Source organism: Sycon ciliatum, chromosome 12 (assembly GCF_964019385.1).
Source record: "Sycon ciliatum chromosome 12, ocSycCili1.1, whole genome shotgun sequence".
Lineage (NCBI taxonomy): Eukaryota > Metazoa > Porifera > Calcarea > Leucosolenida > Sycettidae > Sycon > Sycon ciliatum.
Window position 1 is genome coordinate 19,056,272 of NC_088654.1, and position 26,427 is coordinate 19,082,698.

The window sequence follows — 26,427 nt, forward strand, 5'->3', positions numbered from 1 at the left end:
GCAAGCTGTTTCGGCCATCCAGGCCTCATCAGTACAGCTACGAGCTTTTTAAAGTAAGGCGAACTACCAGCCATGGTGCAAAGGTAGCACCACAGACTTTAGAGTAGCTCGCCGCTCTAGCGCCAGAGTGCTCAAACTACGAAAAGTTAGCGAGCAATGCATGTATTTGTTCAGGTAGTGTTTGTGTCAGGGTGAGGATCTAGCTTGCAATCTAGCTTGTGAAAATATTACACAATACTGACATCCACGTGTTCATTCATTCAACCTTCAGAAAACCAGCTATATCAAATCCATTAGGTGTCTCATCAACCGAGCTATGTTACATTCCGAATTGTTGCACAAATTGTTGCATGAAGACAGTCTGCGCTTTGCATTCAACTCTAGTCTGAGAATACTTGCATCCCGGGGCTCTCCCAAGCACGGTGCATATGTACAGTGTCTAAATAGAATGTCCGGCGAGAAGCTCACCACAGCTGCTTACAAGCTATTATGTTGGATAACTGATATCATTTTTATGTGCATAATATGGCTGGATTTCACTGATTTATGTACACAATACCCAAACTAGTATATTCATGCATATTCATGAATTGCTCCATGTACACATACATGTTAGCATACTAGACCACATCTACTTCAAGTAAATGCATATTACACCGGATACTAGTAGTATACAAAAAAAACAAAAACAAAAGTTTCTTTTTATTTATTTTTTAGAATTTTACTGTTGAGAGTCATAAAATTACCACTCCCGGGCTTGTCGGATACTAGTAACCGACGTGCTCGGATAACTGGCGACCGGATAAGTGACATTCGACTGTACATGATTGTTGTGTACACACATGTTTCTCAAGATCTAGCTGGCAGTTCCGCTTGCAAGGACTGAACGAGGACTCTAGGTCATTCAGAATTGCTTTTTTGGATACAACTCCGGTCTGAAAATGTTCAAATTGTTCCACACGAAACACACGCCCATGGAACATGCACGCAGATCCTGATCAAATGGCCATGAAGCCCATTACTGCTACCAACCAACTACAATTTAGACTCGCGGCTTCACAAAGATGACAGAAACTTACGTGCACAGGTACCATTAACACCAGTCACTTGGCCGTCTGCTCCGCAAGTTGCCACAGTAGAACCATCAGCCTGGTACCCACCATCACAAGTTAACATCAGGGTGTTCTGGACAGCGGTGAAGGCCCCTGTGCTGTAGGCTCCGTTGGCTGGGTTGGTTGGTCGTGTACAGGTCCTATTGGCAATGGGCACTAGAAATACAGATCAGCGGAAGAATCGTTACAGTGAATTCTTTAATTGTATGCTTTCAAGAGATAGAAAAAAATCGACGGGTCCGCGTACCGGGCAGGTCAAGAACAAGGAGTCGTACAACTCCCTGGTCAAGAACCACCTTTCCGCTTCCGTGGGACGCCACCACCCCATGATCAGGCGTCAGATGCGGGAAACGGTGGGGGAGGATAGATCAGATCCACCAACCAGAGGCCAAAGGCCTTAGTCCCATTTGCCACATCCATGTTCAAGAGATAGAGGGCGAAGGTAATTACACAATATTGCCTCCTTAGTGTACAGTTCTTAAACACATGGTCGTGAACCTCACCACAGCTGCCACAATAAGCTAAGTTGTTGAATCAGGACTGAGATTTTGATTGGTACAGCCATGCTATAGTCTTTCATATTCTGTGTATGAGATGATGAGCATACAGGACCTCAGCAGTAAACACCCGTTGCTGGCCAACCCATTGCGCATTGCCAAATATGGAATGTATGAGTAATGCTTGTGAGAATGCTGGGATCAGGAATGCACAGTGTGCACTGCTCAACACCCCAGACGACCATGCCCAGGTGGCTGGGAATGGTGTTTATGGTACAAATTACGTCATTGCGCAATGGGTCCATTGGTATGTCCATGACCTGACAGACTGGACCAGTTCCACCACCCCTGTGAATCTGACAAACACAGCGGACACTTACGGTTGCATGTGCCGTTCGCCCCGGTCACTTGGCCATACACTCCGCAAGACACCGTAGCAGAGCCGGAAAGCTGATATCCGCTGTTACACGTCAGTGTCAGGGTATTCTGCATGATGGTGAATGCGCCTCGGCTATAGGCACCGTTGTCTGGATCTGATGGTCTTGTGCAGGGCATACTCGCAATGGACACATCTAACAGCAACACGGATCACAAGCACAATTGTCAGTGTCAGTACAGGGGCGTCGGACACGGTAAGGTCAATAGGGTATTGACCGTACCACATTAGGCCCCAGGTACCTGGGGTACCCCAGGTACCCCAGGTACCCCAGGTACCCCAGGTACCCCAGGTGCCCCAGGTGCCCCAGGTACCCCAGGTACCCCAGGTACCCCAGGTACCCCAGGTACCCCAGGTACCCCAGTACCCCAGGTACCCCAGGTACCCCAGGTACCCCAGGTACCCCAGGTACCCCAGGTACCCCAGTACCCCAGGTACCCCAGGTACCCCAGGTACCCCAGGTACCCCAGGTACCCCAGGTACCCCAGGTACCCCGTGAATCAATAAAATACACTGATCTGGACTCTAAATTTCCAAAATGTTCGGCTCAGCCACCACTCCCCCACGAGTAAACTGTACTTCAGATGACTGACCGCACCACCCAAAAATACCTTCCGACGCCCCTGCAAGTACAGTAAACCTGTTCAATATCCTTTCTTTTACTGGGTGTGTATTTTTCTCGATGATTCTCTATCTTTACCAACGTTTGCATTCCATTTCCACTCATGATTGTGTTATTTTGCCAGTAAAAGAGGCTTCTATTATGTAAGCCTGTCAAGGCGACCACTCCGCTGTCAAGGCAACCACTCCGCTGTCAAGGCGACCACTCTGCTGATAAGGCAGCCACCTCTGTTGCCAATGCCAACCACTCTGCTGATAAGGCAACCACTTTCAGGCGACCACTCTGCTGATAAGGCAGCCACCTCTGTTGCCAATGCCAACCTCACCAGGACTCAAACCCCGGGACCTTGCTTGTCATGAACAATGCTCTAACAATCCGAGCTATGGGACTTTTTGCCCGCTTGCCTGCCAGTTCACTTCCCCTGACTGTTCACCTTGAGTTTTAAGTTTTTCCCCTTTCCCATTTCAATTAATCGCTTTCTTTCACCTCTGGTAATACTTTCCAGAAACTGACCATGGTTGGTCCCTTGGGGGGAGGGAAAAAAGACCCAAGTGCCATCAGTATGTGTGGCACGTGTTGTGAGCTGCCTTTGGAGTAAAAAGACTTGTCAGCACATTCTAGGTTCGGTCTCGTCCTATAGCTCAGATGGTTAGAGCATTGCTCATTACAAGCAAGCTCCCGGGTTTGAGTCCTCGTGGGGTTGGCATTTGATAATACTATACCCAATGCTGTAGACAGCAAGCAGTTTCGGCTGTAAAGGCCTCATCGGTGTTGAGCACTGTCAGCACACTGGGTACATCCTCCGGCCTCATAATTATGATCATATTTTTAAATTGGGCACAGCAAGACAGCACTACAGCACTACAGCGGGGTTTCGCGGTGCTACCGTACCACTGACCGCTATCTGACGAAAGAAAGATGTTGTCCAGAAGGCTGACAAAGCTATGATGTGTACAACTAGCCAAATACAATACAATGAAACCTGTCTACGACGACCGCTCAAGGGACCTTCCAAACGTGGTCTCCGTCACCAGGTGGTCTCCTTATCCAGGGTCATTTGACTGCAAATAGCACCCCTTGGTCCTGATTGCAGTGGTCTTCTAGAACAGGTCGTCGCCTGGACAGGTTTAACTATATTAAAGACTATAGTTCTGTAGAAATTGAAAAACTTCAAAAACAAACTTACGGCTGCATGCACCATTCGCACCAGTCACTTGGCCGTCTTCTCCACATATTGCTGTGGTAGAACCATAAGCCGTGTAGCCACAGTCACAAGTTAGCATGAGCGTATTCTGTACAGCCGTGAAGTCCCCTGTGCTGTATGCTCCATTGTCTGGATTGGCTGGTCGTCTACAGATTCCTAGAAACACAGGTCAGAGGCAGAATGGTCTCTGTGAGTGCTGGTGAAGCCGTACGTAGGATGTGAGGGAAAAAAACGGTATAATTATACTTACGGGCACAGGTACCATTCACACCAGTCACTTGGCCATCTGCTCCACAACTTGCTGTAGGAGAACCATGAACCTGAAAACCACTGTCACAAGTTAACGTCAGTGTATTCTGTACAGCGGTGAAGTCCCCTGTGCTGTAAGCTCCATTGTCTGGATTGGTTGGTCGTGTACAGATTCCTAGCAGCACAGGTCAGAGGCAGAATGGTCATCACCCTGAGTGTTTTCAGCTTTTCAAGATATAGTGGGATTGAGTACTGGCTGAATCATACCAGTAAGAATAGCAATTTTTTTAAATATTTAATGTACACACAGTACTGAAGACAGCTAGCTGTTTTCGGTCATCTGGGCCGCATCACATCAGTACAGCTACGAGCCTTAAGCAAGCCGAACTACCGGCCACGGTGCAAAGGAGGCACCACAGACATTTTAAGATAGCTCGTCGCTCTAGCGCCAGAGTGCTCAAATTAAAAAAGTAGCGAGCAAAGCGTATATTTAATGTACACGTATTGTACGTGTCGCAGTGAAGATCTAGTTGGGAGCCCATTTCAGGTAAATACGGCACAACCACACCAATATCCACGTGCTCATTCATTCCACCTTCAGAAAACCAGCTATTTCAAGTCCATTCGGTCTCATCAACCGAGCGATTTTCTATTCCAAAATTGTTCCTCCTGGTAAAGGCATAATGCACGAAGACACACTGCGCTTTGCATGCAACTCTAGTCTGAAAATTCTTACATCCTCTCCCAAGCAGGTTGTATGCACTATAGTATACCTGAGTATACAGTTTCTAAATTCAGCGCCCAGCGAGAAGCTCACCACAGCTGCGTACAAGCTAATGATTATGCAGAATCTGACAACTTGGGCTGCAACTTACGGGCACATGTACCATTCACACCAGTCACTTGGCCGTCTGCTCCGCAAGTTGCTGTAGGAGAATCATAGACTTGGTATCCACTATCACAAGTTAACGTCAGTGTATTCTGTACAGCGGTGAAGTCCCCTGTACTGTATGCTCCGTTGTCTGGATTGGTTGGTCGTGTACAGATTCCTAGCAGCACAGGTCAGAGACAGAATGGTCAGTGTGAGTGTTTTCAATCTTTCAAGATAACTTCTCAGCGGCAGTGGGTGGCAAGACAAATGAACACTGAGTGAGTGCACATGGTGAAGATCCAGCTAGCAGACCCTCTTTCCAATTCCCACACTAAGTGCTTACTCCTGTTCAGTCAAAAAATCTTGCTGCAAAACCCAAATAATGCAATGAGCAGAATAAGCAGAATCAAGTGTGGAAAATTTTGGAAAAATGGAGCAAAAGAGTTTTAGAAGCAAAAGAGTTTTAAAAATGCATTAAGTTTCAATTTGGCACATGACCTGGTCAACAATCCAGTGAGGTCTCGAGTCGGTATCAAACAATCTCAATCTCTCTCTCTCTCTCTCTCTCTCTCTCTCTCTCTCTCTCTCTCTCTCTCTCCCTCTCCCTTCGCTCGCTCGTGCTCTCCCGGTTTTAAGTTCGCTTCCATAGAATTAGGCACCATTGCCCATTTGGCCTTGCGAAGTAAAATAAAAGTCAACAACAACAATCGTTATTAATTTGGTTAAAGAAAGATGTTGTTTTGAAGGTTGACAGTATTTTGTGTATTCAGTTAGTCAATTCCAATATTGAAGTTATGTAGAATCTTAAAAGATCATGGCAGAAACTTACGGCTGCATGTACCATTCACATCTGTCACTTGGCCGTCTTCTCCACATATTGCTGTGGTAGAACCATAAGCCATGTATCCACAGTCACAAGTTAAAGTCAGCGTATTCTGTACAGCGGTGAAGTCCCCTGTGCTGTAAGCTCCGTTGTCTGGATTAGTTGGTCGTGTACAGATTCCTAGCAACACAGGTCAGAGGCAGGATGGCCATTGTGAGTGTTTGTGAATTAGAGTCGACTCCACTTAGAACAAACTCGCATAATAGGGAATTTCGTGATACAGCAAACTGTTGTTCATGTCCCAGTTTGAACGCATGGTGTAACTGCATTTCTCTTATAACAAACTTCAGCAATAAAGAACTAATTCTTCTGCACAATGGTGTTCGTCATGTCAGGAGTCAACTGTATGTAGAATGTGAGGGAAATTACGGCAGAAACTTACGGGTACATGTACCATTCACACCAGTCACTTGACCATCTGCTCCACAACTTGCCGTAGTAGAACCATGAACCTGAAAACCACTGTCACAAGTTAACGTCAGTGTATTCTGTACAGTGGTGAAGGCGCCTGTGCTGTATGCTCCGTTGTCTGGATTGGTTGGTCGTGTACAGATTCCTAGCAGCACAGGTCAGAGGCAGGATCATCACCCTGAGTGTTTTCAATCTTTCAAGATATAGTGGGACTGAGTAATGGGTGAATTATACCAGTTAGAATAGCAATTTTTCATATTTAATGTACACCCAGTACTGTAGACAGCTAGCTGTTTCGGCCATCAAGGCCTCATCAGTACAGCTACGAGCTTTGATTAAGCCAGGCTACAGGTCATGGTGCAAAGGTGGCACCACAGACAATTTAAAAGATAGCTCGGCGCTCTAGCGCCAGAGTGCTCAAACTACGAAAAGTAGCGAGCGATGCGTAAGTGTAATGTATATGTAGTGTATGTGGCGTCGTGAAAATCTAGCTGGCAAGCTATACAGCTCGTGTAAATATGGCACAACCATACAAATATCTACATGTTCACTCATTACACCTTCTCCATCACTCCTCTCTCTTGTCAACCCCGCGCTATTTTCCATTCCGAAATTGTTACTCCTGGTAAAGACTCAATGCACGAAGAACAGTCTGCGCTTTGCATGCCACTCTAGTCTGAAAATACTTACATCCTCTGCCAGGCAGGGTGAATGTATACAGTGCATCAACCTTTGGCCAATTGAGGTTTTCAAAAAAGAAATTGATCAGTAGTTGTTGCTTTCACATGCAGCCATGGCTCAATCATGCATCATTCTCCTTTAGGGCGCGTTCAGACTACCGTGAATCCCGAAACCGTGAATGCCGATAAACCGTGAAGGACATTCACACTACCGATAAACTAACGTTACTGGTACATAAGTTTTGCAGCTCTCACCGCGGCGCTGAGAAGGGATTTCCCTTTTTACCAGCCTGAGCACTCTTTTTACTGCCGGAATAGTTTTACTGCCGCAGCGGCAGCCGCCCGTAACATGCCAGTAACGTCACGTGATTAAATCACCGTGGAAACTTTTTCAATCGGTCACTTTTTATCGGTAGTCTGATCGCGCCCTTAAGAAAAACTTTGGCCTGCGATTTACTTTGGCCGGTTGGTACCCAGAACTAAATTTTAGCAGCTTGCATATGCCATTGATATATGTGGAAAGCGCGCACTTGCGCCATTTCTGGTGTATAAGAATGATCATTCCTCCATTATCATCATTATCATCCTCTACTGATGAGCTCCGACAGGGAGCGAAACAGCTGTCTAGAGGCGTGGAGCAATATTATCTCTCAACGGAAGTGTCCTTGCTGGTGTCTGTATGGTTCGGCTGAAGAGCGCGTGGTTGTGATCGGTTGGTACCCAGTAGCGAAATTGCACCGCCCGCGAAAATATGTTTATGTACAGCATGTAGAATTTGACAGACTTGGGCTGCAACTTACGGGCACATGTCCCATGCACACCAGTCACTTGGCCATCTGCTCCACAGGTAGCTGTAGAATAACCATTGACTTCGTATCCACTATCACAAGTTAACGTCAGTGTATTCTGTACAGCTGTGAAGTCCCCTGTGCTGTAGGCTCCGTTGTCTGGATTGGTTGGTCGTGTACAGATTCCTAGAAACACAGGTCAGAGGCAGGATAGTCATGGTGAAGTTCAAGATTACTATTTTCTCTGTTGTCTTGCCAGGTACTGTAAAAGCAGAAATTTTCGGTGGTGTTTTATTTTCGGTAACTTCGGTGCCTACAATTTTTACCGAAAATAAAACGCACCGAAATATTCGGTACAACCGATACTCTATACTTCGAAGTACATGTAGTACTAGTACACCTACCTGGAGAACGGGTTTTACCGAAAATTTCCCTCTACCGAACCGCCGATTTTGGCGAATACCGAAAATATTACACCACCGAAAAGTTCTGCTTTTACAGTAGCACACGCGTGTATTTCGAAGTATCCTGAGTTCATGAGGTGAAGATCCAGCTGAAAGACCCTCTTTCTAATTCCCACAGTTAAATGCCTGTTCTTGTTCATTCATAATTCTTGCTACAAGAGCCAAATACAGTGGATATCGGTTATAAAGTCATCGGATATAGTGATAAACCGGTTATACTGATACAAGATGAAAATATCAAAAGCAAAACCAGAAAAAGCCAGTCAAATTATCATTATAACCAATATATCGGATATAGCGATAAATCGGCTATAAGGATACAGAATCACAATTCAAAACACCTCTTTGTACAGAAAAAATATCGGCTATAATGATAGCAACACACGAGTGAAAGATATTGGTGTGCCAATTTGGAGCCATACGAGTGTTTTTCTAGTGCCGCCACAACTCGTCAATTCTGGTCTGCTGCTTCCTGGATGATGCCTTGGCGGACAGGAAGTTCTCCACTCTGGAGAAGCTGGCGTGCATGCTGGAGTCGGCATTGCTAGCGTACAGCGCCAGACGAACGGTGCTTACAGCCTGCAATAACTCGGCAGCAGACGGAGGTGAAGGCAATTCCTCGGCCACTTCATCTTCGTCATCTCTGTCAGAGTCTGCAGTTTCATCCTGCAGTGCCTGGACAATTTCGCAGACATCGTCACTTGGAGCAACCCGGCATGGCTCAGTTGAATCCAGTCTCTCCAGCTCTGTGATGTCGGTCTGAAGAGTGTCGTCTTCGTCAACAGGCACATCATCAGCCACAGTGGGACCCATCACAAACCCAGCCTTCCTCCAGCAATTCTGGATGGTCGCCTCCGAGACAGAGTCCCATGAAGACTTTGCGTACTGCAGGCAGTGAAGAATGTTCACGTTCTTCTTGAGCACTGCAGTGTCCAGCTTCGCCATCGTAGGGTCATCTACAAACTGAACCACCTTGCGCAACATGAGGCGGCGGTACGTGCACTTGAATGATTGGATGATTCCGGCATCACAGGGTTGAATCACGGACGTCGTGTTTGGTGGCAGGAATACAACGCGGACATAGTCCAGACGATCAGCCACGCCATCAAACTTGTGCCCAGGGCAGTTGTCCACCAGCAGAACAATCTTTTTACCCTTCCTGCGGAATGTTCTGTTGGTGTCCAGCAGCCACTCCGAAAATATCTGCTCGTTCATCCAGGCCTTCGGATTGGAGCACCACTGTCCTCCAATGACAGCAGCTGGAGTGCTTTTTACCGCAGCAACAGCACGGGGAAGCTTCGAATTGCCAATCGCCAGAAGAGGCAGTCTTTCTCCAGACATGGAGACAGTGGTGGCAAAGGTGATTCGGTCTTTCTGCGTCTTGCTGCCTGATAGCCGTTCATTGACGCAAGCCAACGTTCTCTGCGGCAGAGCTCTCCAGAAAAGACCAGTCTCATCCATATTCCAAACGCGCGTCGGATCACCATCGACGCTGGCAAACACCTCTGGCCAGGTGTCCTCCATGAAAGCTGCAGCGGCAGCGACGTCAGCATCAGCAGCTTCGCCATGAGTCTTACGTGACTTTATTTTCCTCTTGGCGAGGAAGCGCTGCACAAATGATCTCCACGCTATGTCCGTCAATGGCAGATCTTTCCGTTCAACCAGATCCTTCGCTACAAGTTCATCAGCTATCTGATGGCCCTTCACAATCAGCATGTCATACGTTATCGTTGTGAGTTTCTTTGAAAGGCACGCTTCGTGAAAACTCTCCAGGCCTTTCTCTAACAGGACGCAGTTGCTAGACCGATTTTTACGGACTCCTTTCAAACTGGACGATGCCACGTCCATGATCGACGACTTGTTCTTCAGGATGGTAGAGACGGACGACTGCCCGATTCCAAAGTGCCGTCCAATATCGCCTTGCGTCGCTCGAGGATTTTTCTCCGCATAGTTGAGAATTTCAACCTTCTTCTCAACGGTCAAACAAACTCTATTTCGCTTCGCACTAGCCTCCATCATGCAAATCACGAAATTCAGGAACAAGAAATACGACTGAAACTCTCCTTGACAAGCAGGACAACAACCTTCAAACGGGGAAAGTCAACAAGGAAAAGGCTGACCATGCCCCGCACTACACATGTTACGCTTGCTGCATGCAGAGTGTGCTGCACTCAGCCTACAGCAAGGGTAGCTCGCGTAGTCCACTACTGCTCGCGTAGTCTCCTTACAAGACATCTATCGTGTACATGTACTATCTACACTGTACACTGTACACTACTCGCACCAGTACGCTACACTAGCGCGATCGAGTACCCACACGTGTATACTGTGCATGTACGACGCGCACTGTTGAAAATCGCCTGTAGTGATATACCGGTTATAGTGATAACATGTGAAAAATCAGAAGGGCACGTTATAACCGATATCTACTGTAATGCAATGAACAGAGTCAAGTGTGCCCTCTGATTTAATGTGAAAACTGAAAAAATGGAGCAAATGGGTTACTTGTAGTAGAAGAGAAGGGAACGAAAACGTTCGGTTCTAAAATGTCCTAGTGTTCATTTGGACTGGTGTGGATTGCACAGATGCATGTACTGCATTGAAGTAATAAATAAAAGTTAGTGCATATGATGATAGGAAATGGAAAACATGGTCTCCACGGGGACTCCTTAGGGGGCGTCCAAGGTTGCCAATAGTATTTTCAAAACGAAAAGTTTTCGTTTGGGGGTGGGTGGGTTTGAAGGAGTTTTGTTTCGAAAATAATTATTGAATGCAGATGGAGAATGCCCGGTTACATGTGGATGTCGAAAATTAACATCAAAATTTTACCTGAATTCGTTTTACCTGCAGAAAAGGTAGGTGGGTGGGTGGGTGGGTGCTGAAAAATACTAAAACTATTCGTTTCTTAGAGTGCAACAACTATTGGTAACCCCAGACGGCCCCTTAAAGCTTTTCCATTGGCACGCCAAAACAACAATAAAGTGGGGTATCGTGTTGTCGTATCGTGTTATTTTCTTCCCATCTCAATCGCTGTCTGATGAAGGAAACATTGCTTCGGAGGGTTTGCAAAGTTATTTGTAGCCAGTTAGCCAATTACAAATGTACGATTATGTAGAATCTGAAACAGGTGGCCGAAACTTACGGGCACATGTACCATTCACATCAGTCACTTGGCCGTCTGCTCCGCAAGTTGCCGCAGCAGAACCATACATCTGATAGCCACTATCACAAGTTAACATCAGTGTATTCTGTACAGCTGTGAAGTCCCCTGTGCTGTAAGCTCCGTTGTCTGGATTGGTTGGTCGTGTACAGATTCCTAGCAGCACAGGTCAGAGGCAGGATAGTCACCGTAAGTGTTTTCAAGTTTCAACCTTTTGAGATACAGTGGGAGTGGGTAAAAGGTCAATTACACCAGCAAGCAATATACACATAGTGTACATGGTGTATGGTGAACAGTATGTATGTTACTAGGCGGAGGACGCACTGGCTGCGTTCGATTATGCACTTGAATCGATTCATGAATGGAATCTCGCCGTTCGATTTCATATCATGAGCCCCGGAATCGATTCGGAATCCATTCACCCTATTCACATGGGGTGATGTGAATAGTAGCTCGAATCCATTCATGAATCGATGCGCCCCGCATAATCAAACGCACTCACTGTGATGACCATAGTGCTCCATACTACAACCATCCACGGTTGGCAGAGCCCCGCGGATGGTACCGCCTTGTAACATGCTGTCAACCAACCAACAGGATTGTTTTCAACCAAACAAAGCTTACCTAGTAACACAGTGTACATGCATGAGCAGTGAAGGTCCTGCTGGAAGACCCTCTGGCAATTTATAATTGTACACTTGTTCATCCACTTCAACTCCAAACCGTTCATGGTTTTGACCTTGTTGGGACTCATCAACGGCGCAATTTGCTCTGATAAAATGGTAGCTGTTGCTTTAGTTTAGTGCACGAAGACAGGTTGTGCTTTGAAGGCTGAAAAGTATGAAGTTCATCACAGCTGCCAGGAGAGAACAATTTAGAATCCAATAATATGTCGGACTCTCCCCGTTTGTGTCTGTCCGTCAAACCAGTGAATATGTCAGAAACTTACGAACACAGGTACTATTCATACCAGTCACCTGACCATCTGCTCCGCAACTTGCCGTAGCAGAACCATAAAGCTGGTGTCCACTATCACAAGTTAACGTCAGTGTATTCTGTACAGCGGTGAAGTCCCCTGTACTGTAAGCTCCGTCGTCTGGATTGGTTGGTCGTGTACAGACTCCTAGCAGCACAGGTCAGAGACAGGATAGTCATTGTGAGTGCCTTCAGCTTTTCAAGATAATTATAGTGGAGCGGGGTGAATCGTATTTGCAAGAATGACAAATGTAGACATGGTGTATGTGCAGTGAAGATGCAGCTGGCACTTTCTCACGTTGTTGCGGTATACCCACCCTGAAAAACACTTGAAGAGCTGAAGTGTAAAACCACTGAATCGATTTTATGGCAATATTCAGTTGAGATATGAATCAGCAGCCCACTGAGTGTTATTGAAGATAGGGCAAGAGTGATATACCATGACCACATTACAGCATTGTGTGTTGCTCCCTACATGGGAGCTTGCGCTATTCCTGCCGACTTAAATTCTCACTTGACCGACTCACGACTGCCATCCAGTTGCACCAACCTCTTCTTCACATTACATAACACTGCCAATCCGCAATTCTAAGTCATACTCTGTTCCTTCATGGCCACCTGAATCCTGAAAATGGTTGTGATAACCGAAACGTTGACAAAAATTACTGGATTTTGTGTGCAATGCGGTGCTTACTTGGGTTTGGGTGAGTTGGCTGCAAACGGTTCGTGTGATATAGGGGTAATGCAGGGGCATCAAACACGGTACGGTCACTATGGTACGGTCACTACAAGTCAATTATTCCCTTTCCTTACCCATTGTGCAGGCTCAAGCTGGCCCTGGGGTATGATACAGATCTATTTCATTCCTTGGTGCTGACCGCTTTAATGCGCTTCCCGAGTCCCTTCGCACAAATTATATCCCCAATTCATTTCGCCAGGAACTTAACAATTTCATTCATCTTGGGCACCCTGTAAGAAGACCTTAGGGTCTGTTGGGAATGCCCGAGTAAAATAATAAAATACAATACAATAGTACGAAATAGAGGTTGCGACTTCGGCGATGATTTTGTTTAGGAATGGGTTTGCTCCCACACTGGAGCTCGCGCTATTCCGCCGACGACTTGACACTTGACTGACTCACGACTGCCATCCAGAGAACACGAGAAGTCCATCGAACCTTCGACTCGGCAAACCTGCAAGAAAGCACCACTCCCTGCTCAATACACAGTGTTTCGGGGAATGCACCCCTCATCAGTTGAGCTTGAGTAGGCTGAGGAAGATTGTGCCTGAAGAGCACCACTTATATAGTGCTGTCCAGGCACAAACATCACCAGGGATACAAACTTACAGAGACACTCCGTTTCCAGCGCGACAAACACCTCGTGAACACCAGATAGCAGCGTGAGTCAGTTATCTCACCGTCCAGGAGCGATAACTGACTCACGCTGCTATCTGGTGTTCACGAGGTGTTTGTCGCGCTGGAAACGGAGTGTCTCTGTAAGTTTGTATCCCTGGTGATGTTTGTGCCTGGACAGCACTATATAAGTGGTGCTCTTCAGGCACAATCTTCCTCAGCCTACTCAAGCTCAACTGATGAGGGGTGCATTCCCCGAAACACTGTGTATTGAGCAGGGAGTGGTGCTTTCTTGCAGGTTTGCCGAGTCGAAGGTTCGATGGACTTCTCGTGTTCTCTGGATGGCAGTCGTGAGTCAGTCAAGTGTCAAGTCGTCGGCGGAATAGCGCGAGCTCCAGTGTGGGAGCAAACCCATTCCTATACAATACAATACAGTACAATACAACACTACGGTATTGACCGTACCACTTTTTGTCCCAGGTACCCCGTGAATCTATAAAGAACACTGATCTGGACTCTAAATTTCCAAAATTTTCAGCTCAGGCAACCCCTCCCAAACGAGTAAATTGTACAGTTCAGATAGCTGACCCGTACCACACCAAAATACATTCCGACGTCCGTGTGATGAAAAAGTAATTTTTACTCCAAATGCTCACCCAGGTTAGTAAGCATGGTGATGGTCTATGGGGTCATCTCACCACAGCCACATTCAAGCTGATACATACACATGTAGACTCTCATACACGTGGCGGAAACTTACGAGTGCATGTGCCAGTTGCATCAGTCACTTGGCCGTCTGCTCCGCAAGTTGCCGCAGCGGAACCATGAACCTGAAAACCACTGACACAAGTTAATGTCAGTGTATTCTGTACAGCGGTGAAGTCCCCTGTGCTGTATGCGCCGTCGTCTGGATTGGTTGGTCGTGTACAGATTCCTAGCAGCACAGGTCAGAGACAGGATAGTCATTGTGAGTGTTTTCAGCCTTTCAGGATGTGGTGAGGTTGTGTACTGTGTGAATCAGATCAGTAAGCATGGCTAATGCACACATAGGCATGTAGTGTATGTGCAGTGAAGCCGGATCCAGATGATAGTTCATCTCGCGAAATATGGTATACCAACAATAAATGCCGACTCTTGGACATTCAAATATTGTTATGGACCAACATTATAATGTGTGCCCTAAAATGGACAGCGAGGAAAGTAGTCAAAAATTCTTTTAAATACCGTATTTCCCCGATTGTAAGGCGCACTCGATTATAAGTCGCACCCCCACTTTGACGTTTGAACCACATTGTTTCAATACATGCATATAACTGTTAAGTAGGATGTCACTCTCGATTATAAGTCGCACCCCCTTCTTTGCCCTTGAAGTGTAGTGTAAGAAGGTGCGACTTATAATCGGGGAAATGCGGTAGATACCGTTCCGATGGCTGAAACGGTTCATGTACTCCGAGGCTATCAGCCAATTGTAACGCAGATTGAGTATTTCGCTCCTGCTCTTGTAGCAGTTGAGCACTCCTGTGCGGGGTAGTGCCTTTGCTGTTTGCGTTATGCAGAGCTCACTGACTTGTCAGTTTGAGCACTCTCTTGGACATCCTGGAACGTTTCTGTTTCTAATAAAGTTAGGGTTAGGTAGAATCCGTGAAACATGGCAGAAACTTACGGCTACAGGTAGCATTTGCACCAGTCACTTGGCCATCTACTCCGCAACTTGCTGTAGGAGAATCATAGACTTGGTATCCACTATCACAAGTCAATGTCAGTGTATTCTGTACAGCGGTGAAGTCCCCTGTGCTGTATGCTCCGTTGTCTGGATTAGTTGGCCGTGTACAGATTCCTAGCAACATAAGTCAGAGGCAGGATGGCACACTTCAAAACAGCCTTTGCAAGTTTCTCACACTGTTTCTCTCTCTCTCTCACTCTGCTCTGCTCTGCTCTGCTCTCTCTCTCTCTCTCTCTCTCTCTCTCTCTCTCTCTCTCTCTCTCTCTCTCTCTCTCTCTCTCTCTCTCTCTCTCTCTCTCTCTCTCTCTCTCTCTCTCTCTCTCTCTCTCTCTCTCTCTCTCTCTCTCTCTCTCTCTCTCTCTCTCTCTCTCTCTCTCTCTCTCTATCCATCTATCTATCTATCTATCTATCTATCTATCTCTCTCTATCTCTATCTCTATCTCTCTTTCTCTTTCTCTTTCTCTTTCTCTTTCTCTCTCTCTCTCTCTCTCTCTCTCTCTCTCTCTCTCTCTCTCTCTCTCTCTCTATCTATCTATCTATATCTATGGTTGTACAGTTGGCATAAGATAATGTGTGATCCCGTGTTGTTCAATGTGACCAATCAGTGATGGCCCTCCACTAAGAATGCTCTGTAATCTACATTGACTGTGTCAATGGACAGTATAATGGACAGTATAGTGTAACTTGTAGTTCCTTGGTCCTTTCTCTTGTGTATAAATTAAACCTTGGCTCTCCATCCGAGTCTATTTCTGTTGAATAAAGAAATTATGAAATCTGCAAGATTGCACTCTGGATTTAGTCTGATAATATTTGCATCCGTCCACGAGGATCACACAAGCATGGTACATGTGTACAGTTGCTGAAGACCTGGTCAGGAAGATCAGCACAGCTGCCAATGAACTATAGCGCAGTATACGTATGTTGTAGTACGTTATTTTGCGTACATCGTGTTGGTGCATGCACGTATTGTTGTCACCAGTGTTAATGTGTGAAGATCAGTCTTCGTTTTTAGTGGTCATGTTCAGTTGTGTTCGTCGTCTTGTCGTATTAGACAGTCTTCTAAATGAAGCTATCGTCGTCCATTGTTTATGTGTGGAGGTGGCACGGGGCTTGGAGCAGGTGTGAAGAAATCTGCATACAACACATATCCGACACGCATGGCAGAAACTTACGTGCGCATGTACCACTCGCACCAGTCACTTGGCCGTCGCGTGAACAAACTGCTATAGCAGAGCCGTACAGCTGGTAGCCGCTATTGCATGTCAACTTCAGAGTTTTCTGTATAGCGGTGAAGTCCCCTGTGCTGTAAGCTCCGCTGTCTGGATTGGTTGGTCGTGCACAGGTTCCTAGAAACACAGGTCAGAGACAGGAAGGTACCTGTGAGTGTACAGGTTCCTAGCAACACAGGTCAGAGGCAGGAAGGTACCTGTGACTTCTTAGTATAACCCGTCTCAAAATAATACCATATTTTCTTGAGTGTAGAGCTTTTTCAAGGACACCGTTCCCGCCACCGTCCCGGCGCTCACCCCGAGATTGTGACGAACAGGTCGCATGTCAAAACGCATTGAAAAGTATACGAATTGTGACAGGTTCGTCTCCACCAACGCTTGGAGCGGTTCTGAAGCTTGTTCATTTTCGCCCGAGCCACGGAAGGGCTTCCTGGCAACTGCTCTGACTTAACACGAGTGTCGGACATCAAGTGGAGTGCCACTCTACTGCTTCTGTCACCTCCACACATCCATTCCCATACAAAGTGAACGTGAACTGGGCTTTGCCTGTTTACTAGCGATTCAAAATTTCTCGCACGTGACCCCAAAAAGTGACCCTGGTACAACCTCAAAACAACTCTATAATTATGCCGCACTCAAAAAAAACACCAATAATTCACTCCAACGAAGTCGGAACGGCTTTTACGACGATGGTAAAATTAAAGGTGATAAACAGGGTATCTATCCGTAGTTCATGACAAGAAATCTGAGCACGGCTTACTCCGGAAGATACGGCAGTGTGGGTAGGAATAGGGTTGTTTACACCAGTAGGTATGGCAAATGTACACCTAGTGTATGGACAATGATAATCCATCTGGCAGACCATCTTCCTAATGCGGCATACCCACACTAAATACTTCCTCTAGCTCGTTCAATATTCTTGCTCATAAAATCAAGAATGCTATGCACAATATCAAGTGCAGACTGATGACTGTGTAAAACAGTGTTGAATAGAAAAATGAAAACAGTATTCAAACTATCATCCCAGTCCGAGTGTGTGTTGCTCCCATACCAATCTCAATGGCTATCTGGAAAACAATTAGGGATGTCGTTCAGAATCCTGATGAAATTAACTGCATACATTTTGCCAACTACAATACTACGAAAGAGTGGGTCGCAACTTCGGCGATGATTGTTAAGAAAGGGTTTGCTCCCCACACTGGAGCTCGCTAGCAAACCCTTTTCTTACAACGCTACTGCTATTTTGGTATCTGAGAAAAAAACATGGCAGGAACTTACGGGTACAGGTACCGCCCACACCAGTCACTTGGCCGTCTGCTCCGCACGTCACTGTGGCAGAAAAATGTACTTGGTATCCATGGTTACAAGTCAGCACCAGGGTATGCTGTACAGCGGTGAATGCACCCTGGCTATAGGCGCCGTTGGCTGGATTCGATGGTCGTGTGCAGATCCTATTGGCGAGAGGTACTAACCCACACAGAGCACAGAGAGAGGAGCACAGACAGAAGAGTCAGTATGAGCATCTCAGTAAACACCACGAGTCCAACTTTCGGGTGGGATGCAGACTTTAAGGCATGAACTAATATTTGGTATTAGTACCCACATTACACAGTATACTACAGGTTAGCTGGTGCGGCTGCTGGCGCATGCCATAATCAAGAATACCTACATTGGTGTTGACAGTGGGTGCATACATATAGCTGTTCACGTGTTTAAACTCGAGTGCATGGGACAATCTGGACATAAGTTGAAGTGGGTATAGACCAGCTGCATGCGGATGGTCCGGGTGTTGCCTTCGCGATGGTCTCTAGTTCAAGTCCTGGTGATAACAATACCTTTTTAGCATATCGGGCACTCTTTGCGAGGCTTGGATATCTCTTGAATAAACTCTCCCAAGTCTCATTCTGCCGACTGCCAATATCACACAACTGTTCTTAGTACGAAATAGAGAGGTTAAGATGCACGTTATTCCCGACGTGACGCGCAATTTCACGTCAAATTTGGCGTAAAACTCCAAATTTCGACTCGAGCTGCAGGTCACTCGCGTTGCTTTTTCGACTCACGAGCCAAATAATGCGAGCTGAACTTTCGCGTCACGTCATAAATAACGTGCATCTTAACCTCTCTACTCGAGTCAGTACAGCCAACCCTGCTAATAACCACCCTCGATTTGCTGAAGAAAAGTGCTCTTATTCGCTATCGGGTCTCCGATTTCTGAGATTTTTTGGGTAGAGACTTCAGCCTCTCTCTCATCTCCTTTTTACTATGCAAGAATGCCTGATTTCGCCCTTGTTCCCTTTGTAGACGTCAGTCTCCTACATCTTTTTTTCTAAAACCAGAAACAAGTCTCAAATCTTCCATTTCAAGTCTCATGTCGCATATCTCACATCACATTAAATGTCTTAGAAATCTCACAACTCGAAGCATAACTCGCAAATCTCCAATTTCAATTCCACATCTCAAATCTCATGCCTCAAATCTCACATTTCAAGTACAGTCCTCTAACCTCACGTCCTAAATCTCACATTTCAATTCCACGTCTCAAATTTCACATCTCAAGTCTCGCATACTGTCACACATCTCCAATCTCCCGTCGCAAAAATATCACAACTCTTGAAATCTCACCTCGCAGATCTCACAAGTTTCAATTTCACATCTCACATCTCACACATCTTTTAAATACACGTCTCGAATCTCGGGCCTTGAATCTCACATCTCAAATACACATGTCTAATCTCAATCCCCGATCATGAAAAAGGCACTGGGAACAACTCACCGGTGCAGATGTATGTAGCATCTTGACCTTGCACTCCCCGGGTAGCCCTGTTAACGGTGAACAGGTGGCCGGGCTGGTCCTTGTCGATTTTTACAAAGGCACCGTGTCGAGTTAGCCCGAATGTATACTGAATGGCCTTGTGGCCCAGACTGCTAAGTTCTAAACTATGCGAGTTGAGCAAGTCACTGACCATTCGTCCATCATGTTCAAAGCTCGGCAGCCTGAGCCCCACAGCCTCACAGTCCCTTTTGGCTTGATATGCGCAGGCCACAGGCCTCAGCAGTCGGTAGGCAAACCCAGCGTTGGTTTTCCCGGTTCCGTATGGACCTGGGAAGAGGAAAGAAAAAATCTGTCTTGTGTGAACATGCATGCACAGAGGCACAATGGTCTATGGTATGAGTACTTCTATGTGCATGCCCGGATGGAGCGGTGTTGAATTTGCCAACTTGCCCTCTAACTATCTCTTTACACTCAAACCTCTTTAGGACGAACACCACCGACGGACTGGTGGTAATAGTTGCCAATACCGGGAGTTCTTCTCCCATATCCAGAGAATACACAGAGATATATTCAAATAAAGTTATGAGTGCAGTGGTGTCATACAGGGTAGGACCTGTACAACCATGGTCGTGCCACTTTTCGTCCAGGATGGTCCGCCCAATTCATCCCAACTTGAAAAGCAATGAAAGAGTGTTAAAACTTGCCCCGTTGGCCTAAAAATCTGAATTTCCATCCCCAGGGGACACTCCAGAACCCCCAGTTGTACCAGTACTCACTTCCCCGTGATACTCCTATGAATATCAGTTCTAATAAGCGAAAATTTGTCCCATCAGTGTTCATATTAACCAGGTTAAACTATGTCCCGACCAGCATTGAGACATATTTTCAGCGGAAGCAAATGTAAACTGATGCCAATAGTCTTGCCGACAACACCTTTTCACAACACAAGGCAGAGTCGTTTAGACAGTAGTCAAACTTACTTGCGCAGATGTTCTTTTGACCGGGCTTCACCGCTCGTAGGCATTTGTAACCAGTCGGGCAGACCTCGTCAACTGTGCAGCCATCCGCACCTGTAACAACGGGCAGGGTAGGGGAATGCACAACACACCACACACAACACACAAAACACAACACACAACACACAAAGGCAACTGTATAGCAGATCTGTTCCAACGGTGAAAAGCTGCATTGATCAGAAGCTAGAACCCCTGGACAAACAATATCACTACAGACATTGCAATGTGATCGGTGAGGTCCATTGTTGCTCATTGTGCAGAGCCGGCAATTCGCGCACATGTCCTCAGATCTGAAGTCGCCAGAACCGACAGGTCGATGGAAGTCACATGTTTGTTTCGAGGGGGAGCAGATCAATACTGGTGTGTGTGTGTGTAAAAAATGAAAATGAAAAATAGGGATTTGCTGGCCAGAAAAAGCCACTTCAATCAGCTGTGTGGTGGATACCAGGCTAGAAAATAGTGGCGGTCAATTCATCAACCTTGCAAGCTGTTGAATGGTGTAATTCCAGCACAAGTTGCTATGTCTAACATAGCTGTTCGCTATCATCGCTTCCGCGATGGGCATGTCTGAGGTATGAGGTGTGTGTGTATGTGTGTGTGTGTGTGTGTCAGCTAGTTTGGTTGGTGGGTACACTTATGCCTGATTGTGTCGGGTCTGTTACCAACAGGCTCGGCTGCTTGAAGGTGTAATGTTGTACCTACCACCTTTGTTGGTTCCAGGGTTCATATACTTTCTATTTGAAGTATACATACCTTTTAACCATGGACTGCTTCTGGCTAGATTAACCCTTGTGTAATCAACGGTGCTAGTGAAGCTTATATCAGATCCACTCTGATTTAGCCACCCACACTAGTAGCAAGTATTACCTTCACTGGGGGCCGGGGTAACTGCAGTTGGATCCCTGGACGGATACCCTGGTGCCGTCAATCCTTTTTCTGCACCTTGTCCTCACCCACTTACTGAGGTGTGGTGAGCCCATAAGTGGGATCATTTTCAAGTCCACCCAGAGTTTTGGGGATTTCAGGGGGTGTCGGCCTTTGGGCGGTTCAATAGCCAATCGAATAATCTTTCCAAGATTCCTTTTGAGTCTCTCCCCTCTCCCGGGGAGACCCACGTGACCAGCTTTGGCAGTGAGCAACAAGTACAAGTGTGTGTGTGTGTGCGTACGTGTTTTTTTGTTTTTTTGTTTTGTTTTTTTAGGTTTTTTTAAAGAGAGCACAAACCTACAAATCATGTTGAAAGACAAAAAGTACATTGGACTGGGTAGGCGCTATCCACAATGCTAGTTAATAGCTGTGCTGATGAAATACATAGACTGTGCCGACCATGGGTCTCGGCGTCACAGTGCCATGTATGCATCAAAATTAATCATAAGTTTATAATGAGCCAACATAAGAAAGTGACTGAAGACAAAAAATGAAATAAAAAACAAGACAAAACAATGTGTGTGTGTGTGTGTGTGTGTGTGTGTGTGTGTGTGTGTGTGTGTGTGTGTGTGTGTCCCATATGGTGCAGTGGTATGTGCAGCGATTTCCAATCGATAGATTGCGGGTTCGATTCCCGACGATTATGGTCACACACGTCTTTCTTCTCTTTCTCAGACTCTTCCTGACTTTTCTTTCATTCTCCTGGGTGGTTACCAACAGCCAGTGCATGCCGGAGTATGTGGTGTGATGTGTGTGCGGGAAAAAAAAAGAAAAAAAAAAAAAGGAAAAGACCAAAAATAGGGATTCACTGGCCAGAAAATGTCACTCCAAATAGCTGTATGGTGTAGACCAGGCTGAATAGTGACGGTCAATTCTTCAGCCTTGCAAGCTGTTGAATGGTGTAATCCCAGCACAAGTTGCTATGGCTTCTGCCGTAGCATTGCTATCATCGCCTCCGGCGATGGGCGTCAAAGGTCAAGGTCAAGGTGTGTGTGTGTGTGTGTGTGTGTGTGTGTGTGTGTATGTGTGTGTGTGTGTGTGTGTGTGTGTGTGTGTGTGTGTGTGTGTGTGTGTGTGTGTGTGTGCCGTCTTACTCGCAACAACTCGTGCTGCTGCCGACCTCTCCCTATCCGTCTTCTGCGATGTGGCATCCAGCTTTGGCCTCACGGTCAGCATGACGAATACTAAGCTACTGGTCGCGGGCTATGGAGTCGCTGCCACTGATTGTTCCGATCTGGCAGTTGGCAATGAAAGGGTTGAAGCTGTTACCTCCTTCCCCTATCTTGGATCTATTATAACTCCGGATTCGCGAGCTCATGCCGATGTCCAGAGCCGCCTTGCGAAGGGTGCCAGGGCCTTTGGCTGTCTTCGGCGGATTTTACATGGTCAGAGCCTGAACCTGCCTACTCGATGGCATTTGTACGTGGTATGTGTTCTCACCACGGTTTAGTATGGCCCGGAATGTTGGACCCCATTGAAGTCGGATTTGGACAAGCTGGACAGGTTCCATCACGCCAACCTACGGTCAATCCTTGGCATTTCGCGCCGCCGCCAGTGGGAGCAGCACATTACATCGGAGCAACTACGCACACAGTGGGGTGACCCTACTCCACTGTCGTGCATGGTACAGCGAAGACGCTTGGAGTGGCTTGGGCACCTAGCTCGGCTTGATGACAATCGGTTACCCAAGCAGTTGCTCTTCGCTCATCTCCCACGAACCCGCCCGTTCTGCGGCCCCGACATCGCTGGAAGGACGTTGTCCAGGCTGATCTGACTGTGGCCGGTGTGCACAGTTGGTTCCAATCGGCCAACGATCGCGGAGAGTGACGTGATATTGTGTCGGCAGCAGCGGGGGTGAAGGAGCCTGCCCAGAAGACGATTGTGTGCCACGTTTGCGGCCGCCTGTTTCGTCGTCGCGCTGACATGGCCCGGCACAAGTGCACAGCAGTCCGACAGCTCCCCGTACCACAACAGCCTGGGTCAGTGCAGTGTCCTGCCTGCAGTAGATGGCTCCGGAGCAGGGGTGGGCTTGCAGTGCATAAGTGCCAAGAGAGTGACAACTGTGATGACCGACCGCCTAGTGATGCTAATCCTGTTGCCGAGGTCCCGGTGTGTACAGCCTGCCAGCGTACTTTCAAGTCTACTGCTGGCCTCAAGCGCCATCGCTGTGGACCCCGCCCGAAGCGGCCTACAGTGACTGATCGCCAGCATTTTGAACATCGTTGCCGAGTCTGTAATAAACGCCAGTTTCGGAGGCGACAGGACCTGGAGCGCCATTTGAAGCACTGCCTACCTCTCCCCTAACCTCTCTGACAGTACCTCCCTTCGGGGAGCGGCGTGGCCATTTCTGGCAGCTGTCAATAGTAGTAAAAGTAGTAGTAGTAGTAGTAGTAGTAGTAGTAGTAGTAGTAGTAGTAGTAGTAGTAGTAGTAGTAGTAGTAGTAGTAGTAGTAGTAGTAGTAGTAGTAGTAGTAGTAGTAGTAGTAGTAGTAGTAGTAGTAGTAGTAGTAGTAGTAGTAGTAGTAGTAGTAGTAGTAGTAGTAGTAGTAGTAGTAGTAGTAGTAGTAGTAGTAGTAGTAGTAGTAGTGTGTGTGTGTGTGTGTGTGTGTGTGTGTGTGTGTGTGTGTGTGTGTGTGTGTGTGTGTATGTGTGTGTGCACATACTGAGCAGCTCACACTCACTCAACACACGATTGTGTGCACCAGCTGGGCTTACCCGATTCCGTATAGCAGGCTACGTGATGTCGAGAGTGTCCTACGTCGACGGTTCCATCTGTGGCATAGGGCCGGTATCCTGTCAGCACTGTACCGTTCCGCCAGATCTTCGGCATGTAGCCTAAACGCTGCGTCACTTTTGTCGCTAGCTGCCAAATGCAGCTGTCATCAGCAGGCAGAGTACAGACGGATAGCGCAAAAGCTGCACTTTGGCGCTCGGTCATTGGCATATACAGTCTTCCCTTTCCAGACGCGCAGACTACCTCCAAAGCAGCTGAAGAGAAACGCACAAAAGAGAAATAGTCACTAGCTGAGGGAACGGGAAAGGGAAAAAGTCTGAAGAGAAAATTGACTGTCACCACCAGGACTCTAACCAGTGATCTTCACTTGAGGCCAGCGATGCTCAAGCTGCCCACGTGACTCAGCTATGGTGTAGCAGCTGTCATCCAAGCAGAGACCCAAGCACATAGCCCGCATGGGGCACGGGAAGGGGGGGGGGGGGGAGGGGCGTGCACCCCCTAAACATTTCGACCTAGGTTCAGCATGCACATAATGACCATGAATGACATGCACCAGCCATCCTACACATATGCGGCCTTGCACCCCTCTAAAAGGGGACCAGCGACTCCCCTGGATACCATTCAACATGTGCGCAGAAAAGATAGCCTAGCCTTTAGTCCGGGGAGATTTCTGGCAATGAAATTCAATGAAAGGTTCGTGGGCTGACTTGAAAACTCCAAACTTATGCCTCGCAGCATCTACCACCACTTCACTTCTTACACACACAGCATTGTCTCCTTTCTCACAAGTTTTCAACTTGCTGTATACATGATCATCTTGCAAGACAAGCTATTAAAGTTGCTGATATAGCTCATGTACACTGTACTGAAATGCCCAATCCGGCAGGTGTGTACACACCGATACTCGGTTGCATGTTCACTGTGTGCGCGGCTACGCATGCACAGTTGACACTCATCAGGAATCAACGTTATACTAAAGAAGAAACTGAACAAATGAAAAAATATGTTCATTCCTGATGAGTGTGGAACGAAAACTAGTTAGAATCATTCTTTCTTCCTCCGTGTACTTATCTTTACTTTTACATTTTTTTCGCATTGTTTCCATCGCTTTGAATTGGTTTTAAAATATAGCAACTCAATGTCACTTGTATTTGTATTTGTGATTTTGTATTCTCCACAGGCCTTAGCCTAAACTTTTGAGGGCGTCGCTGTCTTCAGCTTGTCCTCTTATTGTGTTACTGAATTTCGCTCATCCATCAAATTATACCTAGGGTTCCCTGTAAAAAGGCGCTGACGCCTGTTGGGAATTCCCTAGTAAAAGAAGAATAAATAATAATACTAAAAACACTGTCTCCTCGTTGATTATTTTTAAACGAGAGAGCTTGGAAGCTCAGGGCCCTACGCTATGCTTTTTTGCCTTGATGACCTAGACAAAAAAAAGCATAGGGATGTTATAAATTCTTTAAAAAATTCCTTTTTTTAAGACATAACCTGGGATTCGAACCCGCACTATCGCGCGCCCTGCATGCATCCCCCGATACACTTCGCATACATACTAATTCTTCCAAGTTGCTTCACGTTATGATCTTGCATTTGAAAGCCCTATTTGAATATCCATTGTGGCCAGCCGTCTTTGATGGTACGGTACGGTACGGGATAGGTACGGGACAGGTACGATCGAGGGTAATACGACACCATCTGATCCACTGCCACCGCCTTGTCTCTGCTTCTGTCGCACTGGTGGTTGCCGAGGCTAGGATTGTGGTCTGATCCGGCTCAGGAGCGGTATTGTGTGGGAACTGAACTATTATCGATTTCACTGTACTACTTTTTTCTCTTTTACGTTTACTTTATACCAGGCGTGGGCCATCCCCTGTACATACATGTAGGTGCCATCATTTTTCTTTGTTTCAATAAAATATTCTAACGGCGAAAAAAAATACGACACCGTCTCCCGAATTGATGACGGCAAAAAAAGCATAGGGATGTTATAAATTTTTCAATTTTCCTATTTTTTCAGGCATATCCTGGGATTCGAACCGTCACTATCGCCCTACATGCATTCCCCCATACACTTCGCATTCATACCCATTCTTCCAAGTTGCTTCACGTTATGATCTTGCGTTTGAAAGCCCTATTTGAATATTGCGGCCAGCTGTATGTGGCCAGCTGTGTTTGATGGTACGGTAAGGTACGGTACGGGACAGATACGGGATAGCGCCAGGCGTGACACAAACAAACAAACACACAAATACCAAATTAAAGCTGTGTGGACCCTGGCTAGCGCCAGGCGTTACTGAAGTAACGTCTTCTGCA

General features: G+C 46.6%; 2 protein-coding genes and 1 long non-coding RNA gene across 3 annotated transcripts; all 3 read right to left on the reverse strand.

Annotated features, from left to right (window-relative positions):
- Nucleotides 1-1,056: 1,056 nt before the first annotated feature.
- Nucleotides 1,057-4,021, reverse strand: LOC135828047 (CUB and sushi domain-containing protein 3-like). Its single transcript, XM_065340482.1, has 3 exons — nt 3,854-4,021; nt 1,990-2,181; nt 1,057-1,268 (listed from the first exon to the last, which is right to left on the reverse strand). Exons 1-3 carry the CDS (start codon nt 3,948-3,950, stop codon nt 1,057-1,059), a joined length of 501 nt encoding a protein of 166 aa, XP_065196554.1. The 5' UTR covers nt 3,951-4,021.
- A 119-nt stretch (nt 4,022-4,140) lies between these two features.
- On the reverse strand, nt 4,141-5,988 carry LOC135827845 (uncharacterized). The gene is made up of 3 exons (XR_010555559.1): nt 5,821-5,988; nt 4,996-5,169; nt 4,141-4,295 (listed from the first exon to the last, which is right to left on the reverse strand). It is a non-coding gene; the product is annotated as an uncharacterized LOC135827845 (long non-coding RNA).
- Nucleotides 5,989-8,649: 2,661 nt separating this feature from the next.
- On the reverse strand, nt 8,650-10,233 carry LOC135828048 (tigger transposable element-derived protein 4-like). The gene has a single exon (XM_065340483.1). It carries the CDS (start codon nt 10,231-10,233, stop codon nt 8,650-8,652), a length of 1,584 nt encoding a protein of 527 aa, XP_065196555.1.
- Between the last annotated feature and the right edge of the window lie 16,194 nt (nt 10,234-26,427).

Coding starts and splice junctions, on each gene's coding strand:
- LOC135828047 (XM_065340482.1), bottom strand. CDS start 3,950: ATGCTAACTTGTGACTGTGGCTACACGGCTTATGGTTCTACCACAGCA. Junction 2,182..3,853: donor TGCGAATGGTGCATGCAGCC/GTAAGTTTGTTT, acceptor TGTTGCTGTTAG/ATGTGTCCATTGCGAGTATG. Junction 1,269..1,989: donor GGCGAACGGCACATGCAACC/GTAAGTGTCCGC, acceptor CTGTATTTCTAG/TGCCCATTGCCAATAGGACC.
- LOC135828048 (XM_065340483.1), bottom strand. CDS start 10,233: ATGGAGGCTAGTGCGAAGCGAAATAGAGTTTGTTTGACCGTTGAGAAG.